Source organism: Oryzias latipes, chromosome 12, assembly GCF_053564925.1.
Source record: "Oryzias latipes strain Hd-rR chromosome 12, Olatipes_Hd-rR_3.1".
NCBI lineage: Eukaryota > Metazoa > Chordata > Actinopteri > Beloniformes > Adrianichthyidae > Oryzias > Oryzias latipes.
The window spans coordinates 26,865,060-26,887,061 of record NC_136248.1 but is presented as its reverse complement, the minus strand read 5'-3'; the positions used below and the strand labels follow the sequence as shown (position 1 = coordinate 26,887,061).

The window sequence follows — 22,002 nt, the reverse complement described above, 5'->3', positions numbered from 1 at the left end:
AGTACAACAATTCAATACAAGTATGAAATGAAAATAGAATCAAGTGGAATGCAATAAAGTGCAGCATTATAAGTATTGAGTGTAGAGGTAGATGAAGAGTCACTTATTGCACACATATGTAATAAACAGTAGTTTGTCTGACTGTGGAACGGTCAGAGTGGGGTGTGGTAATTGCCTGTGGAAAAAAAGCTTAATGTAATTATTCTGAATATTTTGACTAATTTGAATTTACCTATTACGGACATTTTTTTTTTTTTTTTTTTTTTTTTAGAAATTTGCCATTAGTTATTACTTATATTATATTGTGTTTTCCTCTTTTGTATTGAAATCCTTCGGGGCTCGCGCTAACTGGTGTCACAGTGGCTCCAGATCGTGAACCGGCGACGTCCTGAGTGGATTTTCCTCTTGCTGGCTCCGTTTGAATCTCCCTCTCCACCGATGTAACTTCCGCTTCCAGCCCCGTGCTCAGCTGCTGTCTCTCCCGTTTTGTCATCCCGCAAATACAGCAGCACGAGTCTGGGAGGTAAACTTTTTTTTTCTCTCTCTCTAAGCCAAATACCCGAGTGCAGGTTTGTAGGAGAGGAGAGCCCGATGTCCCCCACAGTCCGCCGCCGCCGCAGCAGCAGCGAGTGAGTGAGTGAGCGAGCGCGCGGGCGGCATCGCGAGCGGAGACGCGCCGAAGACACGGAGAGGAGGATGCAGCGCGTGATCCAGATCCGCCGTTAGAGGATAACCACATAATAAAATACAAGGGGGGGAAGAAAAATCACAGCGCGTGAAGGAATCGAAGCGCAGAAGAAGAACGGACTCCTGTGTGGGGTGGGTGGGTGGTGGTGGTGGAGGAGGGTGGGGGACGCCACGGGACCCGATCTGCATGTGAGACCGCTGGTCCACGCACACCGGAGGCAAGAGATGCAGCTCCTCACCCTGATTCTCCTCATCCTCATGGGCACAGAACTCACCCAAGTAGGTTTCGTCTTTTTCTTATCCTTTCCTGCCTGTTTTAATAATTGGCTCCAAATCCTGCGAGATTAGCTCATTTCTAAAGGAAGAAATTAGCCTTCCACCCCTCTCAAGCAGATTAACACCCGGGATTACATGATGGGAACGCAGAGATCCACTTGCTGACATGCAGGGGAGATGTGTCAATAACCTGATTACAAGGAAATGTCCGGATTTGATCAAATGCAGCATTGTTTTCTGGTTATCTCATTGGCTTCTCTGCAGCTGCACACCAGGGCTCCACAATCAAATGTCTCCCAGGAGGTGCTTTGAGCATGCTCAGTGACCACAGCGACTCCATGTGTGAAGGCAACTGCAGCCACAATGCATGTTTGTGCTTGTTTACTATGAGTGCTGGTTGTGATAAACACCTTAAGGGTATGGAAGACATGTAGGATTAATTTATCCTCAGGCCCTTCAAACTCTGGGCTAAAAAAAAGGAATTATTTTGTTGTCTGCTTGAAAACAAACTCGTATTTCTGGGTCTACTGTGGAATCAGCACAGCAGGAGGAGGGGAAGTATCAATAGATCTGCTCCCACTGTGACAAACTCAACAGGGACATGAACTAGTTTCAACAAAAAGGATGTCAGGGATTTTTTTGGTTTTGTTTTGCTTCAAAGGGGAAACAGGGAGTTTGGGGTTATGGCCGCGGGTGCAGGCCGGAAAGCATGTGTGTGTGTGTGTGTGAAGTTTGCAGAAAGCAGGGAACTTATTAAAGAGCCCCCTCCAAGAACTTTTACAGAGCGAAAGGAAAGAATCCGGGCAATGGGAGACACTGCTGGGTTACTCATCAGAAAAAAGAGCCTCCTCAGCGGTGACACGTCAACTTGGGATGCTGAGCGACGATGCCTTTTAGCATCAGGCCTGGTTTCTCTTCTCGTAGAAACAAAGCAGGCTGGAGAGACCCGTCATCCTGAAGGATCTCACTCAATGCAAAGAAATCCTGATTTTTTTTGTTTGGAGTTCAAAGGTTTGTTCTGGTTTCTCTGCACTTGAGTTCATGAATTCCAACATGCGTGGTGTAATTGGCAGTCGGGATTTGAGGGTATTTATTATTCAGTATGACTGGCTAAGCGACAAAGCAGGGGGGGGGGGGGCAGTGAGCAGAAGAGGAGTAGGTGGCAGCTCAGTGCATTTAGCAGAGCATCTGTAGGCTGGAAATGTGTTTTTTGTCTCTTTTCTGTCTCCTAGTTGCTACTACAGCACACCTGATGAAAGCACTGCTTAACAGGGACCAGGATGGACGTGGTTGATCCACAGCTTCACCAAAGTCCCCTTTTCCTTGCTCTGTGCCCCCCACCCTTCATTAAATCCGGAGCACTTTTCATTAATGGCAGACCTCTGACATTTCCAATCGAACGGGGATCCATACATAACCGCGCAGCTTTGAAAGGGGGGATGTCATTAGAGACCTGGGCTGTGCCCTGCTAAACTGCACCTCATTACATAAGTCCTGATTTGGACAGCAGACTGGAGCCAGCAGCACCCCCCCCCCCACCCCCCCAGTGATCTGTGGGTCAGTTCTTCACAGTGGGAGGGATGGAGGTGCACAAACTTAGTAAAAAAAAAAAAACAAAGGATATTTTACTTTATTTTTTAAGCATTTCCAAGTCGCTGAGAGTCATAATGAATATCATGGCTATAAAGACAGATGAGCAATTTAAGAGTATCTGCTGGTAAACACGCCCACGCAACAAACCAGAACGTGCATCAGTAATAGTAAAGATACTAAAATGTCACAACATCTGAAGATAAAAGTGACAGATGATCGTCAAGATCTTCCTGAAGTTAAAACCAGCAGTGTTGAATGGGATGCATGATGGACCAAAACAACAACAAATCAATAGCTTTTATTTCTGACAGTTCATTAAATTATAACTCACCTATTTCATAGAAATTTTAAACTTGTTTTTTTTTTCTATATTGTTCATTTTTCAGGATATTTTAGTTTATTTCTTGTGGTCTTAAACATATTACAGTCTTTATTCACTTATTCATTTTTTTTCTTTTTCTGTTCTAGTTGAACTAGGTTTTAGGTGAATGTACAGTAGGTTTTTTTTAAATACTGGTACATGTAGATATACAGGTTTTTGCAAATTACTGTTGAATTTTTCATCATATTTTATTTTGCCAAATTAAAGTGTGCTTTTTTTTACACATTTTTATTGTATTTATCATCTGTTTGAAGTAATTTTAATTATTACTATTTTTAATTAACTCAATTAGTTTTAATGAAGAAGATTTGCCCCTATTTTACATTTTCTAGATTAACCCTTGTGTTATCCTATGAGGTCAAGATGATCATTGACGTGTTCTCCCTACCATGACAAAGGTGGATAAAGGTGGAGAGGATTTCATGTAATCCATGGACACCAGTGAGGTTCATAAATCATTGAAGAAAAAAGGTTCAGCGCACTGTCTAGTGGGTCTAGATGACCCAACTCCCTAGGTAACAAGGGTTACAGCAGTTTGCAAAATGAAAAAAAAAAAACATTGGTGGTTAATTGGCAAATTTCTATTTTATATATATATATATAGAGAGAGAGAGAGAGAGAGAGAGAGAGAGAGAGAGAGAGAGGGATATATATATATATATAGAGAGAGAGAAAGGGGGGGGAATATATATATATATATATATAGAGAGAGAGAGAGAGAGAGAGAGAGAGAGATACATATATATATATATATATATAGAGAGAGAGAGAGAGAGAGAGAGAGAGACATTAGATCTTGTAAACTGTTTTAATGTCATCTAATTTAGTTCCTCGTGGTAAGATTAAGGAATATTTGAGTTTTTTGAGTTTTGAGTGTACTTTAACCACCTGTAGTTCTAGCAAGATAAAGCGCAGATTTATTTAAGGTGAACTTAATTTTTTTGTTTATTCAATTATTTGCGCCCCATGTGCATTTTGGATACCTGCAATACCACTATCTGCTACACGATGGCGCCAGAGTCCCACGAATTGAAACCTCATTCTCTCGTGCAGCTTGCTTGCGTCTCATCATTACAAAGCCTCTCCAGAGTCTTGACATCCGTGCGCCTCTGCAGCATCTTCCTACATGTCATGTCGGACACGTGTGCACCGCCGTGCGCGCGCCGATTCCGTGAAGGCTGCACTTTTAGCGCGCACGACGCTCGCTGTGATGACAGGGCAGGCAGCAAAGAGGGAAATGTCATTGTGTGCTATAAATAAGCTGTCAGCATCACTGTGGGCGCACCTGCTCACTGTCACCCCCCAGGGGACAGCCGGGCTGATATGGAGCAGTCTGAAGACGGGCCATCATCACGATCGACGAACCCCTGAGCAGGCTGACATCATCGCGTCTGGCGTTGCTCCTACTAGTACCTCCTCCTTCCTCCCCATAACCATTTGGAGCCGCCTGTGTGTGTAGTCAGAGGCACTCAATCACAGAGCGCACCGAGGCGGGAGGCGGACCGACGGGCGTGAACTAGTGTGCGCGGGACAGAGGGGCTTTCAGAGGACTCTCTGCGCTTTTACGCACCTTTCTCCTCAGCTGGCCGCGCAGCTTCTTGTCCTCTCCAGTGGAGTCCGACTGCCAACCCGGAGATGCCCACGAAAAAACGAACGGAGCCGGAGTCCCGGTCTGAAGATGAAGATGCTCTGGGCACCGCGGCTCCCCGTTTCCGTCCGGAGTGTGTGGAATGAAGACGGATTTATCGCAAGAGATTGATTAAAAAGCCCGAGCGGGAAGATGTCGGTGCCCTTGCTGAAGATCGGGGTCGTGCTGAGCACCATGGCGATGATCACCAACTGGATGTCGCAGACCCTCCCTTCGTTGGTGGGGCTCAATACTACCAAGCTCACGGCGGCGCAGGGGGGGTATCTGGACCGGAGCACCGGAGTAAGTTTCACCTTTATCTGACTGGCCGCTGTTTTTTCCCTCTGAAAGACTGCAGCCAAATTACGCACGATCGGACCGCGTCTCTGCCACGCGCTGAAGATCAATCCCTCGTAAATCCTTCTTCTTTTGATGCTTTTGCAGCTGCTTGCTATAGGAAAAGTTGCTCTTTGCCTTTTTGGCTTCTAAAAATCGCATATTAGAGCTGCTGCAGGCGCGAGGCGCGGACAGGTAGAACGGATCTCACTGGGAAAGCAGCAGGAGGAGTCCTCCCTTTCACAAAGTCTGTGAATGAAGCGAAGGAGGCGCTCAAAGCCAAAGCTGAGAGTCTAAATGAAGCTCTGCCAGAGCTGCTCCTGCAGCACCATCCATAATTAAAGCACTGAGAGCAAAAATGAATTTAGGCGATCCGCAGAGGATCCCTGCAGGCGCAAACAGCAGATTTGATTGGTGAAGTGTGGGGGGAGGACAGCAGGTGGGGTTTTTTATAGTCTTGTCAGGACTCACTCTTGCTGGAGAACGCCACCCTGGGATTGTCTGTGTGTGATTGTCTTTTTTGGGATCTGTCACTCCTCACTAATTGAAGCAGTTAGCAGGTCTGTCCAGGCGGGTTTAATTGGTGATAAAGTGATGAATCTCCAGTCTCCTCTTTAGACTCCTATTCGATTAGCAGGATGGAAGGAAAAAATATCTATGTATTTCTACTTTGACATTACTGGCAATTCTTTTTCTTATGAAATTATTTCATTTTGATCATAAATAAATATTTTTTAATCCAATCAAGTTTTATGAAGATGGCGGTCTCATCTTACTGTTCTTACTGTTCAGGGGTGCTGTCCCAGTATTTGGGGGCCTTGGTCAAACCCCACCCCACCCCACACCCACTCCTTCCACCCCCACCCACCCCACTACTACCTGCAGTCCAAATTTGATTTAATAATGAAGAACGATGTGTTAGCAAACAACAAAATTTCGAAATTACACATTAATATATTTTAAAAGGCGTTTTTATTAGAGCAATGGTAACACAATAATCAAATCAAACTTTATTTATAAAGCACTTTTCATATAAAAGCATAACACAAAGTGCGTTACATTAAAACAAAACAAAATAAACAATACAAAAACAATTAATTTCCTTTTTTGTGGGATCAATCAAGTTTTATTTTATTTTAAAATAAACAATTAAAAATTAAAAAGCAACCATAATTATCCTAACTTTGATTTATCTATGTATAGATATAGATTTTTTCCTTTTTTTTTGTTTTTTTTGTTTTTTGTTGTTTTTATTGCCTGAAATAAACCAATCCATTGGAAAAAACCAAAGGTTGAACAATCAAAAAGCAAATACTGTTAAGTTTTAATATAAATAAACAAAACAATAGAAAAAAAGTAACATAAAATACACCAAAAAAATCACTGATAAATGGAAAAAAATCTTTATTTTCTTCGAGTTAAGGATCAATACTGACCCATTTATTTTGTGTTCGCTCATCTCTGTTCAGGTGTTGCCAGCAAACCCAGAGGAATCGTGGCAGGTGTTCAGTTCCGCCCAGGATAGCGAGGGGAGGTGTGTCTGCACCGTGGTGGCGCCCCAGCAGTCCATGTGCTCACGGGATGCCCGCACCAAACAACTGAGACAACTGCTGGAAAAGGTAATTATCGTTTAACTCCCAGGAATCAAGTCAGGCGATGATCTGGGTGGACGTTTTGGCTCAGTTTTTACACACAGAGGCATAAAAAGATATGTGGTCATAGACATCCTCTGCCTGTTGGATAAGAATAGAGTTCATGCTCTAATGAGCTCCCTGGAAACCCGATGCACCATGGGAGGCAGCTGACCGAGTCTCTGTTGAACTGCAACACCCGGAGCAACAAATTGCATATGATGCAACCCGACTCAACACTCAGACTGGGAGATTAGACTCCCACATTCACACGAAGTGAGCAGTGCTTTGCAGAAAAGCAGACACGCAGTAGCAGCAACGACTTTCAGGTCTTTCAAAGAATCTCACCAGATCCAAAACATTTGTGGAGTAAAAAAAAGAAAAACAAGGGCTTGGAGACAACAAATGTCGCAACAGTAGGCACGCTTCCCTTTGCACCATGTGTCTGAGGCCCCTGACTAGTTGGCCTGATGTCAGAGTTTGTGAATCACTGCAAGATCTGTGCCAGAGCCACAGAAACATATTGAAGCCTGTTGAGTTTCTCTACAGTTCACACTCCCAGAACCAAAGGGTGACTATTGTTTTGGCTAACGTGTACCAATGAAATCCCAGGTCCAGAACATGACCCAGTCCATCCAGGTCCTGGACCAGCGCACCCAGAGAGACCTGCAGTACGTGGAGAAGATGGAGGTCCAGCTTCGGGGTCTGGAGACCAAGTTTAGGCAGGTGGAGGAGAACCACAAGCAGAACATTGCCAAGCAATACAAGGTACGCAGCCTGTTCTTCAGCATTGACCCGCCCACCATTCGTCATTCATAGCTGCCTTGTAGCTCCATTCATTGTGTGTTACCACTGTGGAGATCAAACTGCCTTCAGCCCCATACTGCACACAAAAAACATATTTATATTTTAATGTGACTTACTGAGTTTATTATGTAGTATATACTTCTACTGACACTATTGTAGTTAATAAAGGTAAATATTTAATACCAAATTAATAGTCGGTAAGCATTTTAACTATTAAATACAGATATTATTTTATTTTGTCATAATTCTTTATTTAGTAATGTCAGTTCCTGTCATATGAATTTTTGTTGAATTTTTTTTTTTTTACATTAGTGCCAATGACGTTGTTTTTTTTAACACTCAATAAATAAAAATAAATTAAAAAACACACAATTTAATAAAAAAGTCATGCTGGTGAGTTTTTAATTGGCAAAAATCACAAACTTTTTTACATATAACTACATTTACATTAACTTTATGACAAACTGCAACTCAAAATGAATGTACATTTTTTGTGGATAATTAATTTATAGTAAATATCCAAAATTATCAAATAAATATAAAAAGGAAAAAAGCAGAAGCAAATTCCGTACTACCAAGCAGACTACTCGTATTAACTCCTCTGCTTAATATAGCTTTTAGACTGTGTAGGGTTACAATGACGGGAATTTCAAATTCAACAAAAACCTTTAACTCACCTGTTATATCTCAGTGGACTCTTATAGGTCATGACCAACTGTTGGTCTGGAGTTCAGAGAAACCTTAAATGGGATTCTCACATTTGTTCATGCTGATTGACAGATTTTTCTTTATTTATTACTCTTTAGTTTCAGAGAATGTCTTATATTTCCGGAAACTCTAGACTGGTTAGAGACTGATTAGAGACACCTGCAAAACTCTGCACCTATGGACCCACTCCAATGAATGTGGTGTTTTTAACATGTTGCTGTGGCACTTTTCTGATGATGGAGAACATTTGTAAAGAAAAGAAAAAAAATCGGCTTCAAATTGCATTTCTTTGTTCTAATCGTAATGAATCAGGAGCGGATAACAACAATGCAGTCTTCGTCTTCCTCGTCTGAGCTGGGACCTGGCTTAAAACTGTACAACCTGATAGCTCCAATATTGCTCGCTATTTTTGTTGCACCAGAAATGTTAGGTTAGAGGTAATGGGAAAAGGGGGCGGGGTTGCTCTGTGCCAATAGTCTCCCCCACAACTCAGTGGCAAATTTCGAATGAACTATTGCCGCTTAGAAAATGACCGTTTTGTTTTCTTTTTTAAAAGGTTTGGCTAAAAATGGCACAATCATTTGCATCAACATGGGAGTTAAATCTAAATCTGAGATCCCCACAAACATTGAGACATGTTTGAGCTCCATTCCATCACCAGCAGTCCCGACCCAGTCAGATACAATCCCTCCTCATCCATCTGCTTCATATCAAGTTGCACCACTGCATGAGACGGAACTCACCTTTCATGCTGCCAATGCCACGTTCAGTGCATGCCTGCAGTTTACCGTGTCCAAGTGCAGTGTACCAAGTGTGTATGTGCGCCTTTGTGTGTCTGTTAGTCAGGCCAGTAAGCTCCAGCCCCTATCAACAGTTTGTCATTTTCTTGCTTGCAGGGCTAACTTTAAGACATGTAAAGAGAGCCACAGGGAAGAAGAGGCAGGTCAATTCCAGATTCCCCTGAACTGGGCCACAGAACTGAGAGTTTTTGGGTGTTTAACAGTTAATTTACCCTTAGCATCATTAAAACTAAGAAACCCCACCCTTCTCCCAAACCAACCACTGATTCCTGCATGTTACTTCTGTCAAAGTTTTCCATCTAATCGCTTTTTTCCAAGCATAAATACAATTAATCATTCTTATTATTGCTGTTATTCCTTTTCTCTTTCTTTGGCTTTTGTCTATGCATATTTGGTTACTAAACAAGTCTGAGTAAAGCTATAGACGTAAAATTCGAGACACTTTGTTGTGTGTGACATGTAAAAGCATGTAACCCTTAATACGATGTTGCATTTTAAACAATGATGACCAATAAAGAGCTTTCCCAATTGTTGTCCGTGTACCGAGGGCTTGCTTTTTAAATGGCTGCTCTGCCGGGACGGAGCCCCCTGCTCTGCTCGTTCCAGCGGGTGGACAGTGTTCTCCGGGTTTGTTTGCTCAGACACACACTTCCACAGAACAGTAAAGGAAATAAACACTCTGGTAATCCACACTCAACACGGACACAAACAGCGCAGAGGCAGGATTGAGTTAGAGTAGTCAGGCTTAGACAGGTGTTTTTTTTTTGTTTTTTTTTATATCTCTTTTTTTCCCATTTCTGGACAGCGGGGCTCCTTTTCTCGCGCATGACACTCAACCGAGCTTATTCTAATCCTTCCAGGCAATTAAAGCGAAAATGGAGGAGCTTAGACCATTGATACCAGTGTTGGAGGAGTACAAAGCCGATGCCCAATTGGTATTGAAATTTAAGGAGGAGGTCCAGAATCTGACGTCAGTTCTAAGCGAACTACAGGAGGAGATGGGGGCCTATGACTACGAGGAGCTCCACAACAGAGTGTCAAATCTTGAGGAGAGACTCCGAGCATGCATGCAAAAATTAGGTAGGCACAGAAAGCTGTTGGCACACACTCTGCCTTCAAACACATGCATGAGTTTTGTCACAACTGGATAGAGGTGGATCGTCACATGATATGGGGGACATTTCATTAGAATTTCATTCACATAAATGATCAGGAATTCTCAGGGTCAACTTTTGTTAAAGACCATGTCACACAGCAAATATGTACATTTTGCACATTTTATATGTATGACATTTTTTTGCGGTACATGTGTGATATACCTACTTTGTGTCTCTTATGTTCGTCGATGTGCACAGATCCGTACATGAAATTGGTTTTCAGCTATTCAAAATTTTTGTTTGGTTGAGAATTACGCAAGTTTATGCGTATTTAAGCAGTATATCAGCATGTATTATGTCAATACTTCGCAACTGGGCGTGATTTTTGCCAGATCCATACACAAATTTGTGGCTTCTCACAACATATGTCACATATGTCTTAACAGACCTTTCACTCATGTACCATAACTTTTATATCGCACATATCACTTTCAAATTAGGTCAGTGACACATGGATCACTAATAAATTGCATCAACACAGCTTAATAATGACGCATGGTTCATCTTCTTTGTGGATTTACGTGTTCTTTATGTGGTTTATTTGTACTTTGGTGGTTTTAACGCACTTCATTTAAGAAACAGCTGTGGAAATTTTCACCTAAGGACCACAACTTTGCTCACTTTGTCACGTATGACCAATTTACATGCGTGCAATATGTGCCTAATGTACGTAGTGGTTGTGTGACACGTCCTTTAAAAAAAACCAACAACACTTTTTTGTATAATTTTTTCTAATGGCATCACTTTTGCATCATTATACAATTCAAGGTGAGTGTTGAGATATATCTTTATCAATATATTTTGATCAAAAATGTGTTTTAAACCAAAAGATTTCTTCCTTTACGATGAAAAACTTTTTGCTGCAGGTTGTAGAAGTGAATGTTTTATATCATCATTAGAAGGTAACATCATAAAAACTGCTACAAACTCACAAGAGCAGCTAAACAGAAGACATCCCTTTTCTTACGCTTCCACATTAACATTTTTACTGGTTATGAAATTACTGCAACATCCACAGATATATTTAATCCAAGCTCTAACTATTTGTTACTCTATTGGGAAAATATACTCTCAAATTATGCACAGCAACAACCATCTGGGTAATAAATTAATGTTACTTGACATAAAAAAATCAGCTATTAAATCCGTAAAGGATTTGTGGAAAAATTAAGTAACTCAATCAAACTTTACCAAATTTTTACCAAAAAAAAAGTCACAAATATTTGTCATAGATGAGTCTCAACAAATAACACAATTGCATAGCACAAGTCAGATCAAGAAGAACAGTGTTTTTATAACATTTTGATTGATATTTTAAAAAAGAAAAAAAAGTGTTATGACTAATGAGCAGAAATGAGCAACAGATGCAAATTTACATATACCAGGTGTGCAGTAATGATGAAACAAAGCAACATTTAAGATAAAGCACTTTTTCACAAAACCAGGAAAACTACATAAAGGAATCTTGGTTTTTTTTTTAGAGATAATTATTTCGGTTATGTTAAACAAACAAACTTTAAAAAAAAAAAAAGATCAACATAACCATTGACACTGAACAATGTCAACATAAACATTGAAAAAATAACATAAACATTGAACAAAATTAAGCGAAAAAGGTGTTGGGTAAAGCCAAGGCTTATTTCCCCAACCCTGAATACAAACATCACATCTACCTACAAATTGTTAGAACCTTAAATAAGAAAAGAAAAAGGAAGAAGAGAAAAACAAGAAACAAACACTTCTCAAAATTACCTCTCAGTCCACAAGGTATTTTTGATATTTGAAATTTATACATTTTTTTAAACTGAAATATGGAGTTTGCATTCTTCAGATCGTCGGATAATAAATTCCACATGTTGACCCCCTGAACAAAAATACTATTTATTTTTAAACATATCTTTACCCCGAAAATCATAATTATTAACTTTTATTTCAAACAAACTCATTATTTTGGCAGCTACACATTGTTTTTTAACTTTAAACATAAAAATTCCAGTACTGTTTTAAAGACCTACTCTGATGAAAATTGTGTTTTTAACATGTTCCTTTGGCACGTTTCTCATGAGAAGACATATAAAAAGAATTAGGCTTCAATTTTCACTTCTGAATATTTCTTTATTCAAATCATTGTGAATAATGAGCAGACAACACATGCCGTTAGAAATAGTGTGTATATGTTACATATAAAATACTCTGGGCGGACCACAAGCTCCCTGCTCCGCTCCATTCTGATGCATCCACGAACTACTGGCACTCTGCAGAAACTATGTTCTAGAAATCGAAATAGATTTTTTTAAAATTTTGCCTAAAATCGTCATAATTAAAATCAAAACACCAGTGAGAACACTGAAAATTGATCAAAAGATGATCTGAGTGGGACTTTAGGAAAGAAAATATAAAATATTCAAGCAAAACAGTAAGATTGTGACAATGAGCCGCCGTACATAATGATTTATACACAGTTTTGCTATTTAAGACAAGTTCTTGATTTTTATGGACTACAGTTTGCCTAATTTAACCACCTCTGCTTATCCCAAAGATCAGCCATAAGTGGCACAGAGATGGGGAGGATGATGTGTCTTCTGTTTTCAGAGTCTGGTCAGAGCCTTATCTTTGCTTTTAGCCCCCGTCTCGGTCTCTTCACACCTCTGTCACAGCCCACAGTGCTAATAGATGCACACCCACATGGTGACTAAGACATATTACAAGAGCACACACACTTACACGCAGCACATCACGGGTATATTGTGTCCCTGTTTCACGTTTTCTGTGAGTGCAAAAAAGGAAAAAAGATGGAAAATGGCCACCATGCTTGTGCAGAACAATCTGTGGCTGTATTTTATTTGAATTTATTCACATAAAAGGTTGGAAAAAAAAATCCGGTTGGCTAATCTAGATGTTGCTTCCTACTGGACCCATGCTTCTGGTTTGACAGCCAGATGAGTGGGGACCTGCGGGACCCAACTATAGCGAATGAGCAACATCAGTCGCAATGAAGGCGAGGTCACCCAGCAAGAGACGGGCGCAGGCGGAACAGAGGGCAGCTAGCCCTTTCATCTTCACATGGTTGCAAAGGGCACTGATGAAAAGTGCTAACAAATACACTCCAGCACTCTCCCACCACTCAGAGGAATCTGCCGAAGGTCACACGCTGCATTTGCATCAGACGAAAAACAAAACAAAAAAAATGAAAGGGGAAGGAGAAATTTGAGTACTGACTAATATAAATTGGATCCACTGATGGAGGGTGGAAGGAGGGCAGTGGGGAAAAAGTGAAGGAGAGTGAATGGACCATCAGCAGAGCTGTCCTTCAAGCTGTTTGGTGCCAGAGAGAATAACAGCCCAGCTGCTGCCGGGAAACAAAAGCCATCGATCAAGAGGACATGCCAGCTTGCTGGGCAATAATCAAATAAATAAATCTTCCCATGTTTGGCCCCTGCAATGTGGAGACACGGAGAGCCTCAGGCAAACAGCCCTGCAAATGAAAACACTGATAAATGAAGTAAAGCGCTTACCTTTGCGCCAAAAACCACCTCTTACCATTTTTCATTGTTTTTCTTTAGTAAGGTACAGAATTACAACAACCAGCCCCAAACTCATTATTTTAGATAAGAGAAGACGTGTAGAAATTCATTTTCTTGGTGATGCCGCAAATACATACATAGACTTGCTATAAAATCAATCATTAATATTTTAATAATATATTCTTGCCTTAATTTATTTTAAACTAGAGTTACAAGTTTTAGTTTTAAAACATTAATACATTTTTTTTTTTTTTAATCAAGTAGTTGTACCATTAACGGCCTTTTATTTAAATGTGGAGGAGGGTTAAAGACAGGGCTGGAACTAAAGTTTTGTTTTCTCCCTACCCAATATTTTATTGCACACATTTACTACATGTATGGCAGATTCCGTCTATTCTCCAATAACTACTATAAAACTATATAGTGCAGGACTAACGAGTGAAATTCTAAAGCAATTCAAACACCTTGCTCACTACTTTTTTATTTATTTTTTTAATGGTAAATATGACCTCACCGATTTCACTAAAGTTATTTTTTATTATAACTTAATAGATTAAGGTGGAAGTTTTCATTACAGACCTTCAGCTCTAAGGTTGCCAATCATTAAAGTTTATTACAAAGTTTAAGCCTTTGTCTTGCACCCGTATGGGGGGGTTGCTGCAGAGTTTTGGGTTGTCCGGGGCACTTGAGGGTCGTAGAGAGGAGTGGGTGCATCTGAAAGGGAGCAGAGGTGTGTCTTGCAGTTCCCTTGAGACTTGAGCGGCCACCTCAAGGGACGTCATGAAATTGGAACGTTGTCTTGTGTGTGGTAAGTGCATCATGAAGTTCTTGTAAGAATAATGCAAGGACTTATGACGTACGGGTGATGCTGTCGTAAGGTGCACTTACACTACACTCTATGCGACTACTGCCCTCTTATTGGCCAGGTGTGCAGATAATACACAAGTGTCCATAGGACGCCTGCAGGATACCCACATAAAGTACCCTCTGATTGCCTAATTTCCCAATTTCTAACAGTCAGGTACAGAATTCACACTTATCACTAGAACAACACGCATGGGCTCCTAGCAAAAGAAATTAAAACATCTAAATCACAAAATATAAAATGTAAAGAACTGTTAAACTATTTTGGTAGGTTTTTAGGTAAAGAGTCATTTGAATACTTTAATCTGCAAATAAATGTCCATCTTCCCATGCAGGGGCAGCATGTATTCTAATATATCAGCCCCCACTTGCCCTGCCCTCTGATGCAGTTCAGAAAAATTCAGGCCAAAGGTGGATTAGGCCCCGTTTGGGTCTCTAGGACTCAGATCCATCAGTGTATACCGCTCTTGCGTTGGTAGTAGTCAGACAAACAAAGATAGAGGCATGATTAAAGAGAGAAGAAATAAAGCAATGGTCGATGCATTGATGCAGACTAATCCCACTGAGTGTTACATAAGGGACTCAGCCTGCAGAACTACACTAGAACCTCCTAGCAAAAAGAAAGTATCAACACAAACTGGGAATCTTAAAATTTGAAGAAAAAAGTTTTTAGTTATCAGCTGAGTTGAACAAAAAAAAAAATAATTTTTTCTCATCTGTATTAATCCATTTGTATGCAACAAAAGGAAAACTAGACATAACTGAGTATTTTTCCTGAGCTGGGAACTTTGTTAAGGAAAGTGCAAAAACCCTTTTAAAATCTGGTGCTGACAATAAAGAAAAAGTTATTTCAAGTTTGATTAACTGGTGGATTTGAATTTGACTTTTTTTAAAGAACTCTTGTGTTCTGCAACCGTGTGATCAAGAAATATTCAAGGAGTCAAAGCATGGAAGTGAATCAACAATAAATCCACTGTGCAAATCAAAAGCCACAAACAGGATAAAGAATATGCTAAGTTCACACCAATGCACATTCAACATATGGTGTTCGTTCTGGACAAGCAAGGAAGGGCATCTTCTTCTTTTTCTACTTCTAGCGCATGTCCGCCACACAAATCTTACAAATTTTGCTTCTGTCTTTTAAATTTCACTGCTCTATAGTCAGATAAATGAAAGACAATGTCAGATAATTCCAGCCGAGCAAAAAAACGCAATTCGTTTCTCTTCCATGATCACTTTCCAAACGGTGTGCACTTTCGTAAATGAAAATTTACGGCATCCATGGTTCATTCTCTGATTGGTTTAACCTGTTTTACCTTGAAACGCATGTTCTATGGCCATGCGTTTGGTACAGAGAGCCCGAAAACGGTCGTAGATACTTGCGTGGCGACGCGTGAGAGTTTTGAACACGCAAGCCCGAATCATGCTTACGTGCATTTACATAGACTTTTCATTGGAAGTAGTTGCTTGAACACGTGTGTGATGTGAACTTAGCTTTGTTGCCACAGAGAATGTGGCGAGAGGAAAAGGCGCTTTTTTAGTAATAGTCAGTGTACTGGTGGGACTTGCTGACTTGCTTCTTTTTTTTTCCTGGTCAACAAGGACCACCTGCAAATGAGAAGATGTGGACAGTGACTTTTCCAGACTAAAAAAAGTTCCATCATTCCTCACGTATTTATTCAGGTCTACTTTGGTAGATGTTCTCCTCCTCTTCCTGCTTCCTCTTGACAGAGAGGACAGATTCAGTGTAGAAAACACTGAATCTGTCAATTGCTATCTTACTACTGTATAGATTTTATTATCATAACGTTTTACAAATCAGCACAAAGCTTTTCTCCACTTCAGAATCCATTGGAATTACGTTAATGGCATAAACAGTCGAAGAGTTGCAAAGTTGTTTCTCTAATGCAAATTACTTGATGATTCAAACCTTTTTTTAATCAGGAAAAAAAAAAAATCACTTTATATTTTGGGTATTTCACAATCTTCCTATGACTTTTACCATTTGAATTTTGTTTTTCTACTGTACAACACCATTAACTGCTTCTCCCATAGAGGTGATTCCGTATTGTTTGCCAGAGGGAGCAGAAATGGCTCTCGTGTGACCTTGTGTTTGTCTCTGCTGCAGCTAAGCTGCCATGCCTGCACATTTGAACAGACAAAAATATGCTGCACAGAGTAAGCCACAAATTATATTACCTGGGAGACAGAAAAATGAAGAAAAGCAAGCGAGAAAAGGAATATAGCTTGTTATAACTTCAAAGTGACGTGGCATTTCACAACAATAGAGGACAGTGGGGTTGGAATAACAAGAGGGATTAATGATAAATTCCTTCTGAAGAAAAAAAAGCTACAAAAACCCCTTTAATGAGCCTGTCCTAAATTGGCCTCTCAAAAAGACTCTCAGAAAGTATTAGGGGAAAAAAACTCCAAGCTTCTTCATTTATGTGGTGTACTCTTTTGACATGACTGAATTCAGCTCAACATTTTTCACATTTACATTGCCGCCTCAATCAACACCAGTTAACAGGGTGGCTTCCTGCAGGTTTCACACAGGAACAGAACCCAGAGGCTTTCCTCACCATTTACTAAATTTCTTCCATGTCACAAGTCCACACACGGAGAGCAAAAGTGAGAATCGAATAATCAGCACCTCTTAGGAGGCTTATTTTGCAAAAGAGAAGGCAGTCATTGCATCAGCTGGACACAGACTCCCCATCTTTAAAGCAAAAATGAGCAGTATTCATATCAAATTAAAGCTAACTGGACTGTTAGTAACTCAAAACAGGAAAAAAAAAAAGGGATTTAGCAAAATGTCGTATAAAGATGTTTTTTAAAAATGTGCTTGTGTAATTTTTCTCACAAATACTTTAAGAAAAATAATCTTAAAATTGCATTTATAAATATTTCAAATTGTGAGCAGCCAAAATGTTGTAGTTGTCACGTAAAATCTACAATCCGCAGGAAACAAGCTCCCTGCTCCGCTTCATTCTGATGCATTCACTTGCAGACAAATAGATTCATGCATCTCTCTGTTTTCCTCGTCTGAGCTAGTATCTGGCTCAAAACTGGACGGCTGGATAGCTCTAATATTCTTCGTCATTTTTGTTACACCTCTAATGTTAGGTTGGGGTTGTGAGGAGCTTTAAACTAGCAGTAGAGTGTAAACAAAGGGAAGATGGGAAGTCAGGGCAGGCTTTCACTGCATTACAGTTCCGCCTACGGCTCACATGTTCATTTCTAACGAACTGACGCTTCGCAGAAACTATATTGTAGAAAAAGACTTTTTTTTATTTTGGCTAAAAACGGCATACTAGACCACTCGACCACAAGACCACTAGACCACTTTAAAAAGGAAGATCATAAGACGATTAAAGTGGAACTTAAGGATTTCTGGTCAAAAACTCAATGATTCTACCAAAGCTTCAGTTTCCATCAGTTTTTATCCGTTAACCATTTTACAAAATAGCTTCATATGTTTTTTTCTTTATGTCTGATACTAATTTGGGAACATTGGATCAAAATACCAGTACAGTCGCACTATTTTTGGGAGAAAAATTTGATTGTGCATTATTTTATTTTCCATGTCTTTATTGTATTGTATTTGCTTGAATTTGCCAACTTTTCTACCAAACTCAGAATGATAAATTCTCTGCAAATATAAAAACAGCCATTGTTCTAATACTTAATTCTGGTCTTTGGTCTACTTCTGGTTTCTCATTTAATGCTTTTTTGGTTGCAGCTTGCGGCAAACTGACGGGCATCAGTGAACCCATCACCATCAAGATTTCAGGATCCAGATTCGGTTCTTGGATGACCGACCCACTGGCGCCCGAAGGAGACACTCGAGTACGTACGATTCCTAAAAAGGGAACATCTCAGCATCGAGTTGTCACGAGAAAACTAAAGCACTAAAGGATTTTGATGCTGGGGTTGGGGGTCCAGTAAAGATTCCAACAATGCTTACCTTTCCTTAAACTAATATTGATTTAGGCACAATTAACTATTCGTTTAAATTAAATCTACGTTTTTTCCAGAAAGTTTTAGAAATGTAAATACAATACAAATATACAAACAAGGAGAAGGAACAGAAGATCCTGTAAATAAAGAGAATGGGGTTTCTGAGCTGCTCTGACTTTACGCGAGTAATCAATAATGTTCAAAGTCACACAGTAAACTTGAGAAGACTTGGCGGCAAGCGGCACCACATCTGCATAAATATCCAGGTTTGGTTACTTCTTGAAGGCAAACTGTTTTGACAGCACAGCCCGAATGTTGGTATACATGTAAACACTGGCCTGGATCGTCATTATTATGCTGAAAGGAACATATTTTAACCAGGGAATGAATGCTTTGCTCAAATCTAACTAGAGCAGGTCTGCTTATTATATAGGGTTGCCAGTTTAAATAAACCTTTTTTCATTGCTTGTCCTCAAGATCTACCACCCTGAGCAGCCCTGTGCTAGATGATGTAGCTGCAGTCGACCAGAACAGGAAATCCACTACATCTCTCGAAAAAAGGTTTATTTAAACTGGCGACCCTAACAGTTACGGTTTTTCCTGTTTTAAACTTTGATAAATGTTTTTTCTACAATTCTAAATTCTAATGTTCAATTCAATTTTATTTGTATAGCCAAAAATCAAAGTCGTCTCAATGCGCTTTTTACCGGTAATTGTAAAGTAAACTTAATACCAAAAGGATCATGAATACATAGATTTCAATAGGAAAATTCTAAACTGAACTAACTAAACAGACTAAACTAAACTGGACCCCCCTGCCCTGCCCTTAGACCCTGCTTCGCGGTAAGGAAAACTCCCGGGGGGAAAACGGATTCCGGAAAAAATAAGAGGATATTTAAGGTTAGGGTTACGCCAAGATCAGGTTGCTAAATGATTTAGGAATGATTGGTCCAATGTTCAATTTGAGTGATGGACTCTTATTGAGGCATCTGATTGGCCGTTTATGACTTTGAACAACTTGCAATAAAGAAAAAAAGAGGATAGTCAAGAACATGTTCAAAAAGGTAGCAGAGTAAGAATAGTTACCTTTGACAAATAGAACGACTGAAAATAGCTGTATATTTCTCAGTAGAAGTCGGTGGGATTTTGGAGCCAGCGGGTACTTCCGGTTTTTGAAACATGAAGGGGAGGGGTAACTCAGACCTGTTGTCATATACAATCAGTGGTGTTAACTTCATTGGAGTGGATGTTGATAATGAGGTTTGATCTAATCAGTTGGTTCACAGATCCAACAGATCAGATTTCAGCTGCAGAGTTCTCATTTAGTCTTCCTTTTTTCTCACAATCCTCAGGTCTGGTACATGGATGGCTACCATAACAACCGCTTCGTGCGGGAGTACAAGTCTATGCACGACTTTATGACGTCTGACAACTTCACCTCCCACCGGCTCCCCCATCCGTGGTCGGGAACAGGTCAAGTGGTCTACAACGGCTCCATCTACTTCAACAAGTTCCAGAGCCACGTCATCATCAAGTTTGACTTCCGCACTTCCTCCATCAGCAAGTCCCGGCAGCTCGAATCTGCCGGCTTCAACAACGCGTATCACTACGCTTGGGGAGGTCATTCTGACATTGACCTGATGGTGGACGAAGGAGGCCTGTGGGCAGTGTACGCCACCAACCAGAACGCCGGCAACATTGTGATTAGCAAGCTGAACCCTAACACTCTACAGATCATCAAGAGCTGGACCACCAACCACCCCAAGAGGAGCGCGGGGGAGTCCTTTATGATCTGTGGCACCCTGTACGTCACAAACAGCTACTCAGGAGGCACCAAAGTCTACTACGCCTATTCCACCAACAGCTCCACGTACGAGTACATTGACATTGCCTTCCAGAATAAGTACTCGCACATCTCCATGCTGGACTACAACCCGCACGACCGCGCCCTCTATGCTTGGAACAACGGACACCAGGTCCTCTACAACGTGACACTGTTCCACGTCATCCGCTCAGAGTAACCCGGAGTCTGTTCGCGAATCTCATTGTGTTTAAGAATATATCTGCAACATCAAAGACGATTGCAAAGACTTTTCCATTTCTACAAGAGCAGAGACTTGATCGTTCATGAATGCAAAGAACTCAGAATGTGCGTAAGAAGAAAAAAAAATCTAAACTTGAGGGTTTCATTCCAGAAATATGGGTTATTCAATAAAGCTAATCAACTATGATTGTAAAAAAAAAAAAAAACATTTTATTTAATAAATAAGACTGACTCTTTAAAAGCTGTAGATTTATTTTGATAGAGCCATTGTTTTACTTTGGAATGAAACTCTTAAACCATTTGCCGTACTGAAAAATGATTGTAAAAGTAGTATATCAGAGTCAAAAGAATATAAACAGATGCCAAAAAAAAGAAAAAAAGAAGGAAACATAATGTCTTTAATTTCCATATATAAATGAATACATATTCCCGAGTGGCTCCAGATATTTAGCGAGAAGCCTCTGAGATGAACTCTTCATGTGGTCAACGGGGTCGTGAAATAAAAGACTTATCAGACTGTTAGACCCCACAACCCATTAACAAAAAAATTCAATAAAATATAATAAAAAATAAATAAAAAAAAGGAGGTGGCTTTTGTCAGAAATCTTAAGCCTAAAGCGAGGCAGTTCATATCGTTTTTATCAGTAGCAAATCTAAAGTCTGTAGAGAAACAATAACATCCACAAAAAGACCTGAAGGCACCGACTGTTGAAAGTGCTGTTCCTTCATCGGATTTTCCTTGTGTTGGTGACTATGTGAAAAAAAAGCCTTTCTTTGCATGAATATTTTCTATTATTCTCGTCTGCTCTTTTTCTGAATCTCTTTCTGTACGATGTGAGGGTTAAAAAAAACAAAAGCAGTAAGAGAAGACCCTAATGGAGTTTGAATATTTGCCAGTATTTTATGCTTTTTCATTTTACCCCCTTCCTGCTTCTCTTGATTTAATTGTGTATGCTTCTTTGCAATTATTTAAAAAAGAAATTGTATCACTGTAACTGTTTTAGCCCCTTTTTATTTATCTATATACACCACATCTCTAAAGATAAAGATATATATATATAAATATATATAAAACAGAATGTATGAGGTATTGCATCTCAGATAAGGGTGCTTATTTTGAACTTACATCCTGCGCCTGAAGTACAAAGAAGAGGTCTTTTTATAGAAGATAATCTGTCTTATGTTGTGTATTCCCTCCCACCCTAGCCTGCTAGCGAAGGATAATGATGTTTAAATGTACATCCTCTGCGGAGGATGAAAGCTTTTCACACTTTTTGCGCTTTGCTGAACATGTGTTGTATCTGAAATGAGGTAGTTAACGATTGGTGTCAATAAATCTGAAAAATCGGACGCTGGGATTGTTGCTTTAAGCAGAAACTGCCAAGCGGACAACTTGAATTGGATCACACAGATTTTGTTAATGAAGTTCTCATCAAGAATGGGTGCATTCCTGCTTGTTTTCCCACTTACCCAATTTGGCATTTTCTGATTGGCTGGACACGCTTGATCCAGATAATCAGCTGTGTGTTGGGCAAGGAATTCTGGGAAACAAGCAGACACACCAGCACTTGAGGCCTGGAGTCGCCCATTCCTGGATCTGTGCAAA

At 40.1% G+C, this 22,002-nt stretch overlaps 1 protein-coding gene across 3 annotated transcripts; it reads left to right on the top strand.

The window, feature by feature from the left end:
- Positions 1 to 434: 434 nt before the first annotated feature.
- olfm1b (olfactomedin 1b) lies at positions 435 to 21,746 on the top strand. Of its 3 annotated transcripts, none has more exons than XM_004074528.5 (6): positions 435 to 966; positions 6,371 to 6,520; positions 7,145 to 7,300; positions 9,708 to 9,927; positions 18,135 to 18,241; positions 19,705 to 21,746. In XM_004074528.5, exons 1-6 carry the CDS (start codon positions 913 to 915, stop codon positions 20,371 to 20,373), a joined length of 1,356 nt encoding a protein of 451 aa, XP_004074576.1. In that variant the 5' UTR covers positions 435 to 912; the 3' UTR covers positions 20,374 to 21,746. The 3 variants fall into 3 exon arrangements, with proteins under 3 accessions (XP_004074576.1, XP_020563204.1, XP_004074575.1); XM_004074527.5 differs by lacking the exon at positions 435 to 966 and adding an exon at positions 4,320 to 4,868; XM_020707545.2 differs by lacking the exons at positions 9,708 to 9,927; positions 18,135 to 18,241; positions 19,705 to 21,746 and adding an exon at positions 8,944 to 9,380 and having other exon boundaries at positions 448 to 966.
- Positions 21,747 to 22,002: the final 256 nt, after the last annotated feature.